General features: G+C 40.4%; 2 protein-coding genes across 2 annotated transcripts in view; one reads left to right on the plus strand and one right to left on the minus strand.

Annotated features, from left to right (window-relative positions):
• The window catches only part of LOC128740495 (zwei Ig domain protein zig-8-like), a 33,773-nt gene extending 30,257 nt beyond the window's left edge, over positions 1-3,516 (minus strand). Inside the window, exons 1-2 of the mRNA XM_053836037.1 lie at positions 3,513-3,516; positions 3,213-3,442 (exon numbers count right to left, since the gene is read on the minus strand). Of these exons, the coding sequence (XP_053692012.1) occupies positions 3,213-3,442; positions 3,513-3,516 (234 nt within the window). The remainder of the gene's footprint in view (positions 1-3,212; positions 3,443-3,512) is intronic.
• The window catches only part of LOC128741600 (facilitated trehalose transporter Tret1-like), a 546,799-nt gene that overhangs the window by 286,350 nt on the left and 240,616 nt on the right, over positions 1-19,833 (plus strand). The window lies entirely within an intron of this gene.

Consider the following 19,833-nt stretch of genomic DNA (forward strand, 5'->3'; position numbering starts at 1 on the left):
AAGTGAAGAAAAACTGATATAACAAAAAAAACGAAAGACAAAAAACGACCAAATGGTAGGGAAAATGGGACATAGAAAAAGAAAAAAGTGGAAAAAGGACATGCGAGAAAAAAGAGGGTAGAAAGGCAAAAAAGAGAGGACTGGATAGGATAGGAACTAAATAGGAAAGAAAAAAATGAGAGAGAAGAAAGAAAAATAAAATAAACAAATAAGAAAAACGAGAAATACAATGGATAGAAAAGGATAAAACAACGGAATACAAAAGAAGGAAAAGAAAAGGAAAAATATGGGAACATGAGAAAGAACAGAACAGAAACAGAACAAAATGAAAGCAGAAGGGAAATAGGAACGGTACAAATGAAAACAAAAAAATAGATAAGGAGTTAAATAGAGAGAAAAAAGCGAAATGGGGGACTGAAAACTTCAAAAAAAAAACGAAAAGTAAAATAGGAAAAACGAAAGGAAAATTGAGATTGAAAAATAAGAGAAACAGAGAAAGTGAATTAGAACAGCGAACAGAAAAAGGAAAAACGAGAGAAAAAGGAGCGAAAACGAGACAAATTGAGGGAAAATGGGACAATAAAGCAAAAAAACGTGGCAGAAAAGATGATAGACGACAGCGAAAAAGAAAGAAAAAGAGGCAAGAAAGGTAAAATGCAACATGAAGCAAGTGAAACCAAAGGAGAATAGAACAGCGAGAGAAAAATAAACCCGATGGAGGACACCAGGAAAATGAGAAAAAGAACCTGTTTCTATCGCACAGACCGAATAGATAACAGTGTTTCTTCTCGGCGGTACAAACCAAGAGCAATCATACAAAAAACAATTGTCGTCGTTGTGGCGAGGTGCATGGAGTGACAGAACTGGGAGAATAAAACAAAATTGGATATTAGACTACGTAATATAAGGGTGGAGCAGTAGTTAGTTAATAAAACATTCGGATACCAATCGAAAGAACGTGAGTGCGAGCCTCACCTGCCATTGAACGGCCTAATATATTTGACCTAAACCCTTAAATGTTTTTACCGAACTCTGACCAGCTGAACGATCGGTAAAATTCGATGGTGCCAAATTGGCCAATCTGCAAATCGACGTTTACGGATCATTAGTAATGTTTGGCATCATGAAAAAAATTTACCGAACGTTCTGCTGCTCAGAGTGCGGTAAAATTTACGGTAATTTACCGAACTCGGTACTTTTTTTAAAGTGTGTACTCATTGAATTTTTTCTCCAGTTTATTATTCTTCGCACCAGACTCTTCCTCGCTCCCAAAAAAGGAAATAAGAGGTCAAACGGGTTATAAAAAGGGAAAGGTGGACAAAAACGTCAGGAATGGAAGGATAAACCAGTAATTTCTCTAACAAATGAAAGAGAAACGTAAAACACGAGAGAAAAAAAGGAAAAAAAAGAGTTAAAAAGGAAAATCGGACAACAAGGGGAAAATAGGGAGCCAAAAAAACAGAATAAAAGTGATAGAAAAGAAGGAAAAAATGATTTAGTTGAGAAACGGAACAGACAAAAATGACAAACGACAAGAAACGGAGATTAAGAGTAAGAAAAAGATTAAAACTGGATACGAAAAAAGAGAGAAAGGAAAAAAGGAAGCGATAAGACGAAAAACAGGACAGAAAATTATTGAAAATAGGAAAAAATGAAACAGAAAACATTGAAAAACGGACAACGACACCATAAATACATGACAGGAAAAAGAAAAGCGATAGAAAAAAAGGACAAACAGAAAGAAACAGAAGAAAAGTGAAAGCAAAACAAAAAAAAACGATACAGAAAAGAGAAAAAAGCAAACAAAAAGTGAGAAATGGGACTGGAAAGAAGAAGATGGTAACAAGCACGAGATAAAACTTGTGAAAATGTAAGACGAAATATGTCAATCCTAATTGCAAGTACAACTTAGTAAATCCATGTATCCAAATATAAGTCTTTGCACACTCAGATAGGAATTCAACCCTACTTTAAAGTCCAATAGCATGCCCAACTTTAAGCCCTAATTTAATTCTAGTTTTAAGTCAGTGTCAGGCCTTGATTTCAGTTCTATTCCAATAAAATTTTAATTTCAATTTCAAGTCTAATTTCAAATCTAATTCCAAGTATAATCACAATTCAAATTTAAATCCAATTTAAATTCGGGTTCAATTCAAATATTAAGTTCAATTTCGAGCATAATTTCAAATCACTTTTAAATTCAATTTCAAACTTAATTTCAAATCTAATTTCAAGTCTAATTTAATTCCAATTTTAAGAAAAGTTTTAAGACCAACTTCAAATAAAAACTTCTTTCTAGTTCAATTTCATGTCTAATTCCAAGTAAAATTTCCAATCCATGTTACTCCAAATTCAAGTCCAATTCAAAATCCAACAATTGCAAAGGGCCTAATTGCAATCTGTACACATGTGTAAATAAAGTGAAGGCTATTTTCGATACAAGATACAAGAAAAAATACTCGTTTGTTCAATGATGTGAAAGTATTAGCGTATTTTCTAGTTTCTTATCGCAGCTTATTTTTATCAGCAGTAATAGGTAATGCGGATATCCGCACCACACTAATTATCTGAAAAATTTCACGTGCTTGTTCACTCACACTTACGTTAATTGCCGAACGAAACCTCAGCAATGGTTTGAATCGCGGTAAGAAAGGCACGTTCCAGTGCGCAATTTTTAGCACGAGTGCCTGCATGGAAACAAATCGAAATTTACTGCAGCAGTGTTAAATAACACATCGCCGAGAGAACAATTGATTACAATCAACACACTTTGCCGAACGTGTGGGATTGCGAATTGATACAGTGATTTTCCGATGTCGAAAAAATCCACCCACTGCTTTGTGTAGGGATTCTTGTCGCCCTCTTTTTTGCTCCGAAAAAGCTTATTGAATATTATGTTAAGTACCTAATGAAAAATTAAACATGCAATTGCTAAATTTTGTCAAGTTGCCCACGCCTCCTCAATGTTCTGCGTTACATTTCGGATAGCTTGTCATAAGTTTGGAAAACATGCGAGGGACCGGGGACCCATACATGAATAATGATTAATGGGAATGGGACTTATTTCCTAGCTACCCTTGAACCTCGGTAACCGCTCAACTCAACTCGATACGAATGAACCTAACCCAAACAAACCCGACGATCCGCCCAGAAGCAAATTGAAAAGTGCAGATAAGGTGTTACCTACCACCACCAGCAAACTTGCCACTTACCCATTTATCCCCGATCTGCTCGACGCGGCAATTTATGAACGCCGTCTGACCTACGCGGGTTGTGATGTTCCGCGGCACGTCGAAATCAAAGTAGGGATGCGGGGAAAACTTTTTGATGACGGTATGTCGTCCCTGAACGGAATTGTCGCTGCTGCCACCGTCACCGCCGCCGGTGCCGCCGTTACCGACACCTTCGCTGTTGATGCTGTTGCTGCTGCTGCTGACGATGCCTGTGAATAAAACGAAAAATTTGTCCAAATCAGAGGAAATCCGGTACGTGTCTCACACACAATTGCTAACTCATACGCGCCCCTACCGAGCCGCGGCCGTGTTGGGCCGCGATGGGTTCGTTAGGAAAGGATGAAATATTTGTTCGCCGTACTCCACCGGAATGAGAAACTTTTCCCTCGGATCTACTTGGCACGTCCCGGACCGAGTCTGTCGCAGGGCCGGGAAGTTTTTCATACGCTGCACAGTGGGTGGCTTGTGTGGAATGCTTCTAAAAGCTATTTTCATCTTTGAGTTTTAGACAATAGTTCACATTGAATAAAAATTAAAACTATAAGAAACAGTGTCTTTTAATTACTTTCATCACAGAATATAACTTCTTCAAAACCATTGTTCGAGGGTTTTAGTTTTTATGATTGCTGCAGGTGTGGTACATCACAATGCTTCGTTTTCACGATTTTCTACTTGGAAGAGACAATGTCTCAAGCGTTGATCTTAACGATATAATGAGAGGGTTCCTACTTCAAGACCGTATTGTTTACTTAGGATTATGCAATGCTAGCATTTTCTACAAAAGGTTAGGTAAGGTGTGTTATAATTAAAATAACGTGTCTCAAAAAGGCTCTCGGTCTTCGTGATTAATTAATTTGTTTGGATGGTCAGTGAATTTCAACTAGAACTGTAAGAGGGTGATTTTAAAAGATTTATAAATATTATCCAAGAATGATCATTTGAAGCTGGTGTTTGAATTTCACGAGTAAACCAATTGACGGAGTTGAATAATTCTTTATGTTTGTTCCGTCGTTTTATGAGTGGGAGACTGGAGGAAGAAGTGAGAAGTCCACCGGACTTCTGAAGGGTCTGATACAATACTTATATTGCGTCCTTCAAACAAACTAACATGTGGATTAAATTTAGTGCAGTGAAATTATCTATTACATGGAAGGATCCAAATCCTGGAAAGAGATTCTTATAATCCTTCCTGCGCACAAGTGTTTCTGCTTGTAAAGCAAAGCCTTAGATTTATACCGTCTTTAGACATTACCCTTCTTTATCGACAGACTTCGCAGCCGCCAGTTAGAGTACAGGAAAATTACGGGGCCAGTGCAGCGATCCTACTGAGATTCGAACATACGACGACTGGCTTGTTAGACCAGTATCGTACCTCGAAGCTAACTGGTAGTAGCTTGACTAAGATTTTTATAACTTTTGAGCTTTGTAAACGAAACACAGCTAGAGAAAAAAGAAAAAGAAGACAAAATTTAATTTGTTCAGCCATTTCTTCTTCTTTTTCATTTTCCTCTGGCTGTGCTTCGTTTACAAAACTCAAAGGTTCTATAAATCTTACCAACCAACAAAACAAAAAAAAAAGTTTGTTCCAATACGTTGTGTAATTTCTGAGGAACAGGTACATAAAGTTTGAAAATCGTGGTTTTTCAGGATCGACGTTTTATTCAGTCGGGGTTGTTCCATGCCGCACTGGAACGCTTATGTATATGTTCGTTTTTCGGCCACTTCCCGTAGTCGGATCATTGCAAAATTAGTATCAAAATAAGCGGAAAAGACTGCAGAATCAAAACTTGAAACAAAAAAAATAATGAATTTTACAAAAATTTTAGTTGTTTATGTCCCTTTAAAATGTCTATGTTAATATTGAGTTAAGTACATTAGCCATTTTGAAGAGGAGATTTTTTCGTATTCCACTAAGACCACTCCTTAAGACTTTGGTCAATAAACAATAGCCATTTTAAGAGCCCTGGTTCAATCACAATTTTAAGTAATTTGTATTGTAGCATAGGCTTGTCACTGAAATTAAATGTCTTGCTAACGTCCTTTTAAGCTGTTTCTACGTTGTCTTGATATTGTCCATTGCATTCAATGAATAGTCTATAAATTCAAATAAATTTGTGGTGGCCGAGTGCCTTTGAATGTTTTGTATGTTTGTCATTGAGAGTCCACATAGAAAATGTGAAAGAAGATTTCCCATGGGTGCACCTTTAATTTGTTTATAAAATTTGCCTCTGAAGGTAAAATAGTTTTCTTCCATTTACAGTTAGGTTAATAACAAAAGCTTATTAATCTTGTTTTTCTAATTACTGACATAGTAGCGGAAAACTTGCCATTCTTTTAAAATAGTCAAGGTTTCATTTACTGAAATTGATATTTGGGTAATTTGGATCCATGTACAGATGATTTTATTGTTTCTGGCACATTTATTGGCCAAATTCAATTGTGTTGTGTTATACATTGTAACTGCATGGCTGATGTAGTATTGCGTTAGACAGAACAGACCAATTGGACTTGGATCTGAGTTTGGCCTTGGATCTGAGCTTGGACTTGGATCTGACCTTGGGCTTGGATCTGACCTTGGGCTTGGATCTAACCTTGAACTTATTGATCTAACCTTGGACTTGGATCTGAACTTGAGCTTGGATCTGACAATGGACTTGGATGTGACCTTGGACTTGAATCTGACCGTGGGCTTGGATCTAACCTTGGACATGGATTTAAACTTGAATTTGGATCTGACCTTGGACTTGAAGCTGACCTTGGACTTGGATCAGGATTTAGAACTGAACTTGGACTTGGATTTGACCTTGGATTTAGATCTGACCTTAGACTTGAATCTGACCTTGGACTTGGATATGACCTTGGACTTGGACCTGATCAGGGACTTGGTTCTGACCTTGAACTTGGATTTGACCTTGTACTTGGCTCTGTCTTTTGACTTGGATCTGTCCTTGGACTTATATCTGAACCTGGATTTGGATCTAAGTTTGGACTTAGATATGACCTTAGATCTAGGTTACGGCTTGGATCTGAGTTAAGGCTTGGAATTGGGTTAGGGCTTGGAATTGGGTTAGGGCTTGGATCTGAGTTAGGGCTTGGATCTGGGTTAGGGCTTGGATCTGAGTTAGGGCTTTGATCTGGGTTAGGGCTTGGATCTGGGTTAGGGCTTGGATCTGGGTTAGGGCTTGGATTTGGGTTAGGGCTTGGATCTGGGTTAGGGCTTGGATCTGGGTTAGGGCTTGGATCTGGGTTAGGGCTTGGATTTGGGTTAGGGCTTGGATCTGGGTTAGGGCTTGGATCTGGGTTAGGGCTTGGATCTGGGTTAGGGCTTGGATCTGGGTTAGGGCTTGGATCTGGGTTAGGGCTAGGGCTAGGGCTAGGGCTAGGGCTAGGGCTAGGGCTAGGGCTAGGGCTAGGGCTAGGGCTAGGGCTAGGGCTAGGGCTAGGGCTAGGGCTAGGGCTAGGGCTAGGGCTAGGGCTAGGGCTAGGGCTAGGGCTAGGGCTAGGGCTAGGGCTAGGGCTAAGGAACATGTTGAGGGCAGTTTTCCAGCAGAAAGGCTATGCTCAGTTTTAGGATGTGATAGTTGGGGTCGTACATTTTATATATTTTGTTATGAGCATGGCCCAGACCATGGCTACATCTAAGCACCATTGTCCGTAGCGCATGATGTGGTAGAATTAAATATGTAGCTTATGTGGATGTCTTCCTAGCAAGTTCCTGAAATCATGGTTGAAGAGCTGCCTCGAGGAAGGGTAAAACCAATACACACAAGCACGCATAAAATTTGGTAAGGAAGTCGCCTACCCAATAGCGAAGAAATGCAGTGCAGGTTACAGCAAAACCCCGGCGTTATCCCAATAGACCATCCATATTGGTCGTAGTTATGAGTCCATACAGGAAAAAATTATAAAAATCTTGTCAATCCGTTAAGGAATAAAAAAGTAATAAGTGTTGAAAAATGAAAACCCCAATGAAAATCAGGCAGCTAGGAGTGACTGGGATCAGGAAAGAGTAAAATCAAATTTTTCGAGGTGCTTCAAAGGTTTCAAAACATATAGGCTAAAATACCAATAGTCGTACTCCTAACTTATTTGCCAGTGGTTGTATTCCTTAGCCAGATATTCTTTTTCAAACAAATTTATGAAAAATTTATGAAAGCAGTCATAATGAGATTGAGCTACGTGCACAGGTTGATTCACCTATCTTCAGATGGAGCGCAACAACAGGCCCGACTTTTTCTCGTGAGTTTCGAAGTAACGCCCAAGCAACTGCAAGTACCACACACTCGCACTATAAGGCAGTCAGGTATAATAAAAACTGTAGGCAACTGCAGCAAGAATTAATTTTATTATTTCAGATTTGGCGTTTGAGTCATAGGTAATTTTGAATCAATTTATTTTAAACTATGTCTCAATATTGGTTTAAAATAGTTAGCATTGCAAAATTTTGCCAAACCACTTCACTAATCAACCCCACTGTGCCCCACAAGTAAAAACATTTGCTACGTAAGGCTTACGGGCTCAGCAGGAAATAAGATACTTTTTGCTGCTGTGATAAAAGCGCGGGAACACTTGGTTGGAAATTTATGAAAATAAGATGGATTTTACGGAGCAGACCAGACTACATAGATAGCGCAGGGTTCCCGGAAGAGGTACTGTGTACCGGGAAGAAAACTTGACATCCTTACCAGCCAGCACCAGCGCCAGCAGCGGAAGCCCGTTTTTGCCTTACCGGAGGTAAAATTTATTATTGTCACGCGAAAATCTTTCAAAATTAGCCTTGCTCGATAATATGCTCTGCTTGCAGTACATTCCGGACCACTTTTCTCAAGAACCTAACTCAACTCGTTTAGCTATTTGAAGTGGATTTTTGTGCGTAAAAAGTTGGTCTTACGATTCGCGATGCGATGGAAGTGAAGTGATTTTGCCTGGTGTGTGGCAGTTTCGCGAAGAGATTGCGACAAGGGGTTGATTTAATACTGTGTAGAGTATTCTTTACAGCCTTATGATTCATGTTTTGCAGGCAAAATTGTTTCTAATATTTTTATTACAGTACACACTGGCAGGGGAGATTTGATATTGTTTAAACAGTTGTTTACATTATCGTTTTATGGACAAATTCATTAAAGCTAAGTTGCAAATAAAACATAATTTGGAACTGAAAGTCTAAGAGATATGCATTTCATATAATGACACGTACGTTAGTTTTGACCAGCTGTGTTTAATTCTAGCAGATATTTGAAACAGTGTCATGTTGACAAGACATGTATTTTAAAAATAATTGATTAAAAATTTATATAGGTATTTTAATCTCTACTACGTTAATAATATTTGGCAAAATATTTCTAGTCAATTAAGTGAGTATTTTATCCTAATTTTAAGTAGATATTTCATGAAATATACTTTGCAATTAAAAATACCATTACCAAAATCCCATTACCTGAGATTGCGAAATAATCGTCAAATAGCAACTATACGATAGGGATAGACTCTCTCGGAAGGTAATTCAAACTAAATCCTTTTACTTTCTCTACCAAGAAATGGATATAATTTCGCTCTGAAAATGTACTTTTTTATTGGGCCTCTGCTAACCGTTTTGTCAAATGAGCGAATGTCTGTTTGCCAGTTCGCTGATAAGCTCACTTGATTTTCTCAGTAACTCGTCCGATTTAAGCGCTACCGGTGGAGTTTAAAAGGTATTAGAACTTAGTTAATTACTAGGAAATTTTTCAATTTATGAGTGACAAATAAAATGGTACTTCTAATAAAAGATGATGAGCTTAATTTTTGCTTTTAGGAACGGTTGAATCAGGATGCACTCGATGTTCTCTGCTCATGAAAGATATAACATGCTAATCGAACTTAACTGACTGTTTTTATAATTGAATTGTTAAAGGTTAGTAATAAATATGATTACATTCCGCTGTGTTCGCCCAGCTAGCACCAACTCGTATATCAATGTACGAAAATTATCGTAAATATCTCTTAACAAATTCGTAACTAAAGCTTGATAAAGTGGGCTCAAGTTGATTTTCCATCGTATATAATGATAGTAACTGACATAGATGCGCACAAAATTATATAGTATTACAAAACGAGTCGCGCTTAATCGGATATTATCGTATATAAATACTTATATAGTCGTAACGCTTATAATTATTCCTAATCACGTATATCGCCTCCAAAATAGTTCGGATATGCGAATTTTACGCATCAATTACGATTTATTGGCATGTATATCTGTACGTAAATTTGATTTGTAACTTTTATATACATACGAAAATGCTAGCTATGCGGTATTCAGCTAATTCCTTTCTATTAAAATTTCAGTACAGCGCTTTGAAAATACTTTTTTTACTTTTTAGTAAAGACGAAACTCAGCATCACCATGAAACAGAAAACGAAAAAGCCGTGTTTTTCTCTTATTCTTTTATCCTTACTAAGTTGAACTGAATCCAATGCAAAATCCTTTCCACTAACTGTGCTACATGTAAACCAAGAGTTGCTCCATCGTTTGGAATTTTGTGTACGTTCAGCTTGCAGTTTATAACTATTTTCACGTTCCTATTTCAGCCAGTGTGCCTGTGCCCATCAGCACTCTTTAGTACGAACCCGCCGAGACGTATACTGATTAGAAAGCACCCGCCGTCATAACGCGTGCTCCATTTGCAGTCGCCCTCGGGGGGGTTTTACTCGCTAAGCTGCTGTATGTTGAGCAGAGACCAATCTGGATGTACACTGGGACTATTTGGGATTAGTCCCGTCTCCGCACGTATGAGCTCGGCCAAGGGTGTTATCGTGCTTAGAATCGCGTTGCTGTGCATCATAAATGTCATGTGTGTGGTTCAGAAACTTGGTCGGCTATGTTTATTGGTCATATCATCATTCATAAAAGATTTACACGCTGCGCTACACTTGCATTTCCATAGGTACGTACCCAGAGAATCGTGAACCGATCAGGAGGTTGATTGATTCAGTCATAATCGTTACAACAGTTTGAATTGATTACATTACAAGTAACAGAAAAAATGAATTTACAGCGTCTTACTGCGAAGCGCCATTCTGAAATACAGATTCAGTAAGATTTTGAACGATAACATCTTTCTAATATTTCTTTACAGATTTCGGTGGTTTGCAAACTAAGCATGCAAAGGATTCACCATCATATTGGTCATATAGCTCACGGTGACCATATCAGTTGTGAAATATTTGACATTTAAATGAGTTTGTCAACTGTAAGTTTTGACATTTCATCGCGAATAGTTTTACGTTAACATAGCTTTTCCCTTTGTCTGTCTGTCTGTCTGTCTGTCTGTCTGTCTGTCTGTCTGTCTGTCTGTCTGTCTGTCTGTCTGTCTGTCTGTCTGTCTGTCTGTCTGTCTGTCTGTCTGTCTGTCTGTCTGTCTGTCTGTCTGTCTGTCTGTCTGTCTGTCTGTCTGTCTGTCTGTCTGTCTGTCTGTCTGTCTGTCTGTCTGTCTGTCTGTCTGTCTGTCTGTCTGTCTGTCTGTCTGTCTGTCTGTCTGTCTGTCTGTCTGTCTGTCTGTCTGTCTGTCTGTCTGTCTGTCTGTCTGTCTGTCTGTCTGTCTGTCTGTCTGTCTGTCTGTCTGTCTGTCTGTCTGTCTGTCTGTCTGTCTGTCTGTCTGTCTGTCTGTCTGTCTGTCTGTCTGTCTGTCTGTCTGTCTGTCTGTCTGTCTGTCTGTCTGTCTGTCTGTCTGTCTGTCTGTCTGTCTGTCTGTCTGTCTGTCTGTCTGTCTGTCTGTCTGTCTGTCTGTCTGTCTGTCTGTCTGTCTGTCTGTCTGTCTGTCTGTCTGTCTGTCTGTCTGTCTGTCTGTCTGTCTGTCTGTCTGTCTGTCTGTCTGTCTGTCTGTCTGTCTGTCTGTCTGTCTGTCTGTCTGTCTGTCTGTCTGTCTGTCTGTCTGTCTGTCTGTCTGTCTGTCTGTCTGTCTGTCTGTCTGTCTGTCTGTCTGTCTGTCTGTCTGTCTGTCTGTCTGTCTGTCTGTCTGTCTGTCTGTCTGTCTGTCTGTCTGTCTGTCTGTCTGTCTGTCTGTCTGTCTGTCTGTCTGTCTGTCTGTCTGTCTGTCTGTCTGTCTGTCTGTCTGTCTGTCTGTCTGTCTGTCTGTCTGTCTGTCTGTCTGTCTGTCTGTCTGTCTGTCTGTCTGTCTGTCTGTCTGTCTGTCTGTCTGTCTGTCTGTCTGTCTGTCTGTCTGTCTGTCTGTCTGTCTGTCTGTCTGTCTGTCTGTCTGTCTGTCTGTCTGTCTGTCTGTCTGTCTGTCTGTCTGTCTGTCTGTCTGTCTGTCTGTCTGTCTGTCTGTCTGTCTGTCTGTCTGTCTGTCTGTCTGTCTGTCTGTCTGTCTGTCTGTCTGTCTGTCTGTCTGTCTGTCTGTCTGTCTGTCTGTCTGTCTGTCTGTCTGTCTGTCTGTCTGTCTGTCTGTCTGTCTGTCTGTCTGTCTGTCTGTCTGTCTGTCTGTCTGTCTGTCTGTCTGTCTGTCTGTCTGTCTGTCTGTCTGTCTGTCTGTCTGTCTGTCTGTCTGTCTGTCTGTCTGTCTGTCTGTCTGTCTGTCTGTCTGTCTGTCTGTCTGTCTGTCTGTCTGTCTGTCTGTCTGTCTGTCTGTCTGTCTGTCTGTCTGTCTGTCTGTCTGTCTGTCTGTCTGTCTGTCTGTCTGTCTGTCTGTCTGTCTGTCTGTCTGTCTGTCTGTCTGTCTGTCTGTCTGTCTGTCTGTCTGTCTGTCTGTCTGTCTGTCTGTCTGTCTGTCTGTCTGTCTGTCTGTCTGTCTGTCTGTCTGTCTGTCTGTCTGTCTGTCTGTCTGTCTGTCTGTCTGTCTGTCTGTCTGTCTGTCTGTCTGTCTGTCTGTCTGTCTGTCTGTCTGTCTGTCTGTCTGTCTGTCTGTCTGTCTGTCTGTCTGTCTGTCTGTCTGTCTGTCTGTCTGTCTGTCTGTCTGTCTGTCTGTCTGTCTGTCTGTCTGTCTGTCTGTCTGTCTGTCTGTCTGTCTGTCTGTCTGTCTGTCTGTCTGTCTGTCTGTCTGTCTGTCTGTCTGTCTGTCTGTCTGTCTGTCTGTCTGTCTGTCTGTCTGTCTGTCTGTCTGTCTGTCTGTCTGTCTGTCTGTCTGTCTGTCTGTCTGTCTGTCTGTCTGTCTGTCTGTCTGTCTGTCTGTCTGTCTGTCTGTCTGTCTGTCTGTCTGTCTGTCTGTCTGTCTGTCTGTCTGTCTGTCTGTCTGTCTGTCTGTCTGTCTGTCTGTCTGTCTGTCTGTCTGTCTGTCTGTCTGTCTGTCTGTCTGTCTGTCTGTCTGTCTGTCTGTCTGTCTGTCTGTCTGTCTGTCTGTCTGTCTGTCTGTCTGTCTGTCTGTCTGTCTGTCTGTCTGTCTGTCTGTCTGTCTGTCTGTCTGTCTGTCTGTCTGTCTGTCTGTCTGTCTGTCTGTCTGTCTGTCTGTCTGTCTGTCTGTCTGTCTGTCTGTCTGTCTGTCTGTCTGTCTGTCTGTCTGTCTGTCTGTCTGTCTGTCTGTCTGTCTGTCTGTCTGTCTGTCTGTCTGTCTGTCTGTCTGTCTGTCTGTCTGTCTGTCTGTCTGTCTGTCTGTCTGTCTGTCTGTCTGTCTGTCTGTCTGTCTGTCTGTCTGTCTGTCTGTCTGTCTGTCTGTCTGTCTGTCTGTCTGTCTGTCTGTCTGTCTGTCTGTCTGTCTGTCTGTCTGTCTGTCTGTCTGTCTGTCTGTCTGTCTGTCTGTCTGTCTGTCTGTCTGTCTGTCTGTCTGTCTGTCTGTCTGTCTGTCTGTCTGTCTGTCTGTCTGTCTGTCTGTCTGTCTGTCTGTCTGTCTGTCTGTCTGTCTGTCTGTCTGTCTGTCTGTCTGTCTGTCTGTCTGTCTGTCTGTCTGTCTGTCTGTCTGTCTGTCTGTCTGTCTGTCTGTCTGTCTGTCTGTCTGTCTGTCTGTCTGTCTGTCTGTCTGTCTGTCTGTCTGTCTGTCTGTCTGTCTGTCTGTCTGTCTGTCTGTCTGTCTGTCTGTCTGTCTGTCTGTCTGTCTGTCTGTCTGTCTGTCTGTCTGTCTGTCTGTCTGTCTGTCTGTCTGTCTGTCTGTCTGTCTGTCTGTCTGTCTGTCTGTCTGTCTGTCTGTCTGTCTGTCTGTCTGTCTGTCTGTCTGTCTGTCTGTCTGTCTGTCTGTCTGTCTGTCTGTCTGTCTGTCTGTCTGTCTGTCTGTCTGTCTGTCTGTCTGTCTGTCTGTCTGTCTGTCTGTCTGTCTGTCTGTCTGTCTGTCTGTCTGTCTGTCTGTCTGTCTGTCTGTCTGTCTGTCTGTCTGTCTGTCTGTCTGTCTGTCTGTCTGTCTGTCTGTCTGTCTGTCTGTCTGTCTGTCTGTCTGTCTGTCTGTCTGTCTGTCTGTCTGTCTGTCTGTCTGTCTGTCTGTCTGTCTGTCTGTCTGTCTGTCTGTCTGTCTGTCTGTCTGTCTGTCTGTCTGTCTGTCTGTCTGTCTGTCTGTCTGTCTGTCTGTCTGTCTGTCTGTCTGTCTGTCTGTCTGTCTGTCTGTCTGTCTGTCTGTCTGTCTGTCTGTCTGTCTGTCTGTCTGTCTGTCTGTCTGTCTGTCTGTCTGTCTGTCTGTCTGTCTGTCTGTCTGTCTGTCTGTCTGTCTGTCTGTCTGTCTGTCTGTCTGTCTGTCTGTCTGTCTGTCTGTCTGTCTGTCTGTCTGTCTGTCTGTCTGTCTGTCTGTCTGTCTGTCTGTCTGTCTGTCTGTCTGTCTGTCTGTCTGTCTGTCTGTCTGTCTGTCTGTCTGTCTGTCTGTCTGTCTGTCTGTCTGTCTGTCTGTCTGTCTGTCTGTCTGTCTGTCTGTCTGTCTGTCTGTCTGTCTGTCTGTCTGTCTGTCTGTCTGTCTGTCTGTCTGTCTGTCTGTCTGTCTGTCTGTCTGTCTGTCTGTCTGTCTGTCTGTCTGTCTGTCTGTCTGTCTGTCTGTCTGTCTGTCTGTCTGTCTGTCTGTCTGTCTGTCTGTCTGTCTGTCTGTCTGTCTGTCTGTCTGTCTGTCTGTCTGTCTGTCTGTCTGTCTGTCTGTCTGTCTGTCTGTCTGTCTGTCTGTCTGTCTGTCTGTCTGTCTGTCTGTCTGTCTGTCTGTCTGTCTGTCTGTCTGTCTGTCTGTCTGTCTGTCTGTCTGTCTGTCTGTCTGTCTGTCTGTCTGTCTGTCTGTCTGTCTGTCTGTCTGTCTGTCTGTCTGTCTGTCTGTCTGTCTGTCTGTCTGTCTGTCTGTCTGTCTGTCTGTCTGTCTGTCTGTCTGTCTGTCTGTCTGTCTGTCTGTCTGTCTGTCTGTCTGTCTGTCTGTCCGTCTGTCTGTCTGTCTGTCTGTCTGTCTGTCTGTCTGTCTGTCTGTCTGTCTGTCTGTCTGTCTGTCTGTCTGTCTGTCTGTCTGTCTGTCTGTCTGTCTGTCTGTTTGTCTGTCTGTCCGTCTCTCCGTCCGTATGTTCGTTATAGACTTGGTAACTACTGAACCGATCGGCGTGAAAATTTTCATGCAGGGGTTTTTGGGGCAAGGAAAGGTTCTTATGATAGTTAGAGACCCCTCCCCCTAAAAAGTAGGGTTCCCATACAAATGAAACACAAATTTCTGCAAAACTCAAGAACTAATCGAGCCGATGGAGCCAAATTTGGCATTTGGGTGTATTTGGAGGCTAGAATTTTGTATATGGCGAATTATGACCCCTCCCTGCTTTAAAAAGGGGGGATCCCATGCAAATGAAATACAAATTTCCTTATATCTCGAGTACTAATCAAGCAATTGAAACCAAATTTGGCATGTGGGAGATTTTGGAGGCATGTTTTATGGTGGTTTGAGATCCCTCACCCCTGTGGTAGGGGGACAAAGACTCTCATACAAATAAAACATATTTCATGTTGTTCTGGAAAATTCGTTTAAACGCACACTGGTTTTAAGTTGTGCCAAAATGGCTTAAGGGCATATAAGTTAATCAGAGCAATAAGTAGCCCGTGAATTGATAGACATTGGATTAACAGTATTTTCCATGTAGGACAAATGCCACACACTTCTCAGGTTTATGTATTCCCTTTTCTAAATGCTTTAACGGGATAAACAGATGACCACGGAAATGCTTTCCAAATACTCCATTGGGTACAGAAAATTGCGTTTTTATTGTCTGACTTCGCGAACAACAGTGATTAACCGGCCCGCTATTGCGGATTGGCAGGTAGCAAGCTATTTATTACCACAAACGTCCAGGCCAGCTCAGAAGAGTTTGGTCAGAAATATTATACTTTCTTATCGGCAGGCTTCATCGGATCGAAATGACTGTTTCGGAATTTATGTTCCAATTTGCTGTATACTTATGGGTGAACTTTCCGACGTTATGTTCCTTCGAAATATTCCAATTACAGCACGTTTTGTTTCCGGGGAAGAACCATTTCTGACGACCACCCAATAAATATTGTTTTTACGACTGCTTCTAGCAGCAGTGTAATTGTTTCTGCTGAAAGCAGCAACCCTCCGGTAAAAGTTGGGATAATTACTGTAGAAGCCACCGAGAAGAATTTCTATTTCAATAGTTATATCTTTGGTCTATTTTGCGACCCTTGAGATTCGCTTGAAATATGAGTGATTGTCATGTGTCATCTCTATTCAGTTTCGGTACTCTACTTGCAACAGAAATCACAGAATTTTTGTCATGAGCTTGATTCTTGTTATTAAAATGGCTTATTATGAAAATGAATAGAAATCATACACAGACAGTACCGTTTTTCAACCATACCCAATCCAATTTTTAGCATCGAATTGAAAACTTGTAAACATCGTATATTTTCTATAGTAAACTGTACTTCGTAACTGTAACTTTTCAAACAAGGTGCCATTTTATGGCACCCTCGTCCTCCAATAAATCAGTGATCCCAACCGACATCAAAGTAGATGGGAAAAAAGATACGGGCCGGTCGAAGAAATATCGTGCTTTCAACATTTCCTGCCACCCGAACCGCTTGATCTTAGCCAAATCAGCTCATTCAAATCAACTCAAAACACAGTTTCGGTTGAGCGGCTTCTCATCGGCGGCCGACGTCGATCGAATCGAATAAATAAATCGAAGCGCTTCAAATTCAATTGGTCCGATATCGCATGCATCGATTGAATCCCGGCATAGATAGAATATGGCGAGCCATTTGATTCAGACAGATGAAATCAGCAAACGTCTGTTTTGCATAGTCTCCTTTCAATTCTTTCAATGCCTTTTGGGGGCGGCGAATTTAAACAAGATTGTATTCCGAGAAAGTTTGATAAAATGTACGCGGACAAATCAATGATGTGCTACATTGATGCCCGAAAAGAACCCCCCTCCTTTTCGTGTTTTTTTGTGTATTAAGAAATTGTGCCTAACATTGGTGGTTTTGTTGTAAGTGATATCTGGTGTCATAGAGTCACTTCCTGTTTGAAAAGAAAAGTTCAGACCAGGATGTTGCATTCACCACACGAACCTCATTAACTAGAGACTAAGAGCTGAAAGAACGTAAGGTAAATAAAACTATTAAATCGATAGCCGAGTCTCTATGCTGACTGTGACAGAGGCGAGATAAGTGAGTGAGAAAAAGGATTCTGTTTAGCAGGCTCAGCACGTTTTCTGTTATGCTATCGAGCAAATCAATAGAATTCATTGAAAAAAAAAAGAGGAAGAAAAAAGAAGCCAATTCCCTAGCTTGCCTGTTGAACGTGCGACACTTGAGCAGCAACCGTAACGGTGGCTGAGGGCTTTTCCCTTGATGACGTGGTTTTCCTAAGGAAAACATCACAAAAACAACGAAGCTTCTGTGTCTTCTTCTTTCTGCTACTAGATTCGGACCAGTCATGCTTAATTGACAGGATAAACAATCCAATATGGTGCCCCAGGAGATCACCGACAGTCTAATGGTAAACTTTCATTTGTCAGAAAAGTTTCCGGAAAATTTGAAGGCTCGCTTTCGATTGTCATTGGTATGTGACATGTTACTTCCGCAGTTGAGGTGAATTTTTTTTTTGGCTTTCCCGTACAAGTCACGATTAGTGTGACGGCAGACAAAAGCTGCGTGGTTCAAGACAGAACGTGAGCACACCCCAAGGGCGTTTCCATTTCTAAATGGATCAAAACTGGAGTGCAGATAACAGTCTTTTCTGAAAAACACGTTTGTTTGATAATATTTATGCGTGATTAGAATAATTTTTCATTTTTTCTGTCTTTGTCAAAAAACAAGTTTCTTTCGTTATCCAGTTTTCTTTTCTTTCCAGGTAGGGTAAGGAACGAGTTAAGCAGTGTCACCTATTTTAATCAGTTGAACATAAATGAGCCGTAAATGCACTTTTTTATTCATATTTTCAAAATCTTTTGATAGGATCATCTTCACAAATCACTTAACCATATATTTGATTCACACAAACACAATTTACTGGGTTTCCGACAAGAAATATGACGAATTAAAAATTGTTGTCCAAAAACGTACATTTTTCAGCTGCTGAAGGCAATCGCCACCTAGCTGCTAACGAAACCATCACATTATTCAGCACTGATTACAACCACTCAAGAAGTCAAGCACTCAATTGTCACATACCATATTATTCACTCTCTTTTTTTCTATTATCTAAGGCTTTGTCGCTAGCCGAAAGTTTTATTATTTTCTAACAAAACTGAAAACAAATTCTGAATTGACGGAACCTGTTCACCAGTAGCAGCAGCTGCAGCATAACTGATGAACTATCGTGTTGCCAAGACACTGTTTCGGTTCTAGAAATAAGAATTTTAAGTTTAAAATCAACTGAAACCTCCTATGGTGAAAACGTGGTTCAATACTTTCAAGAGAAATGTATGTTCATAATTAATTTTTCTTTATTAAACACAACACAAAAGACAGCTTTTTCAATAATTTTCGAAGATTTTCTCAGTGATTTAATAAAGCAACGATGTGTTTCAATGTTATTTGCTTTGACAACACTGTTCTGAGTCGGATCGTGTGTACTGCTATGTTTACCTCTTTTATTCTCCCACCATTCTTATGAACAGCGAGTGAGACGTCAAACTCGCAGTTTCCCATAAGAACACTAGAGAATAAAAGAGACGACGAATACCGTTTGCCAACGGTGCGGTGAGTGTATGCCCCGATAAACAATTTATACAGATGGCATTTTACGCATCTATGCCGATACGCTATGCCGATTACGCATCAGATGCCGATTAGTAGGTCGCGAATAGGAACGCGAACTTACTGAATAGGAGGAAAAGTTCGAGAGATTTTTTATGGGGACGTAAGAAACTTCAGATTTCAGGATTGCTTAAAAAAGCATCTTGCGGGTGAAAATATGTTCAGTCTGTTCAAAATTAGTTCCCCCGCTCCAACTTTTAAAGCGAAAAGTCAAAAGTTTAGCTCAACAATGGTGTCTTCCAATGGTAACAGCTTGAAGAACTAAAGATAGCAAGAAGATTGGTATGTTGATATCCCCCACTTAGTCAACCCATCGCTTGTAATAAGGTAAAACAATCAGTGACCCGCTTAGACTGCTTAAAACCGGTTCTTTACCCTATATACGAGATATTATGTAAATTTACGTTGACAAAATACAGTAGTTAATGAGTTTCTGGGTAACCGGCTGCCATGAGACACAATCGATATTTTATTTCATCAACCTTTAACGATCAATGCAATGTATATATGTGACTGTACGAGGCTATCGTGCACCTGTTTTTGTTTTGTTTTATAAACATGGGTTTTATCTGAATCTGCGCCATAATTAGTTTCATAATGCCTTCAATCTATATTTATTTTTGAATTTAACACACTGTAATAATTTGTAAATATTTTTTTTCAATTTTTCAACAAAATACTCCGGAGAAAATCCCAGGGTCCCAAATTTATGCATGCACAGATATCAGGATCATTGGCATCTTTGTGTGTAACTGAACTGATCATGCATAGTACAAATAGTTGTAACTTTGTCAGTTTTTGGAATTTACCCAAAAGGCTGCAGAGACATGTTCTCAAAATGTTTAGCTTTCGAAATAATCAATAATAAAGAAATCGATTTTTAAAAGACGCAAAGCTCCTACGCCCTCTTGACTGCAAATTGAAAAACAACTACACGTGTCCTTTTTTTGCCATCTATGGAGGCGCTCAATTCGGTATGTTTTCTAAAACTTTTTTGTCCATAAGGCCCTGAAAAATTAAAACAAAACTGTAACTTAATATATTGTATAGTGAAATATTCACGTAAATTTGTGATTGAATCCAATTGGTAAATTTAACCCTTTACTACGATAGTAGTATTGCCGATTCATTAGATATGGCCGAAGAACAACTATAACTAGCATCTAAGTGCCGTCGTAATCGTTATTTTTTGTGAATTTTTTTTATTTGAAAGACTATGAATTGACCAACAAGGAACGAAAATGTCCAATAATTTGTCAATTTTTCTACTACCCTGATTGATTTATTTCAATGATTTTTTGAGCATTGGCCAACCTTTAAGATGTTACTTTGTAACTTGAATATTAAAGATCTCCACAGCTTCACTGATATGGCTATAATCATATAGTCTGACAGTATCTATATTATTTCAATAATCTATTCCGTGTTTGTACGATTTTATCGACGTTTTTCGGTGAAATAATTATAAGA

Source organism: Sabethes cyaneus, chromosome 3 (assembly GCF_943734655.1).
Source record: "Sabethes cyaneus chromosome 3, idSabCyanKW18_F2, whole genome shotgun sequence".
Lineage (NCBI taxonomy): Eukaryota > Metazoa > Arthropoda > Insecta > Diptera > Culicidae > Sabethes > Sabethes cyaneus.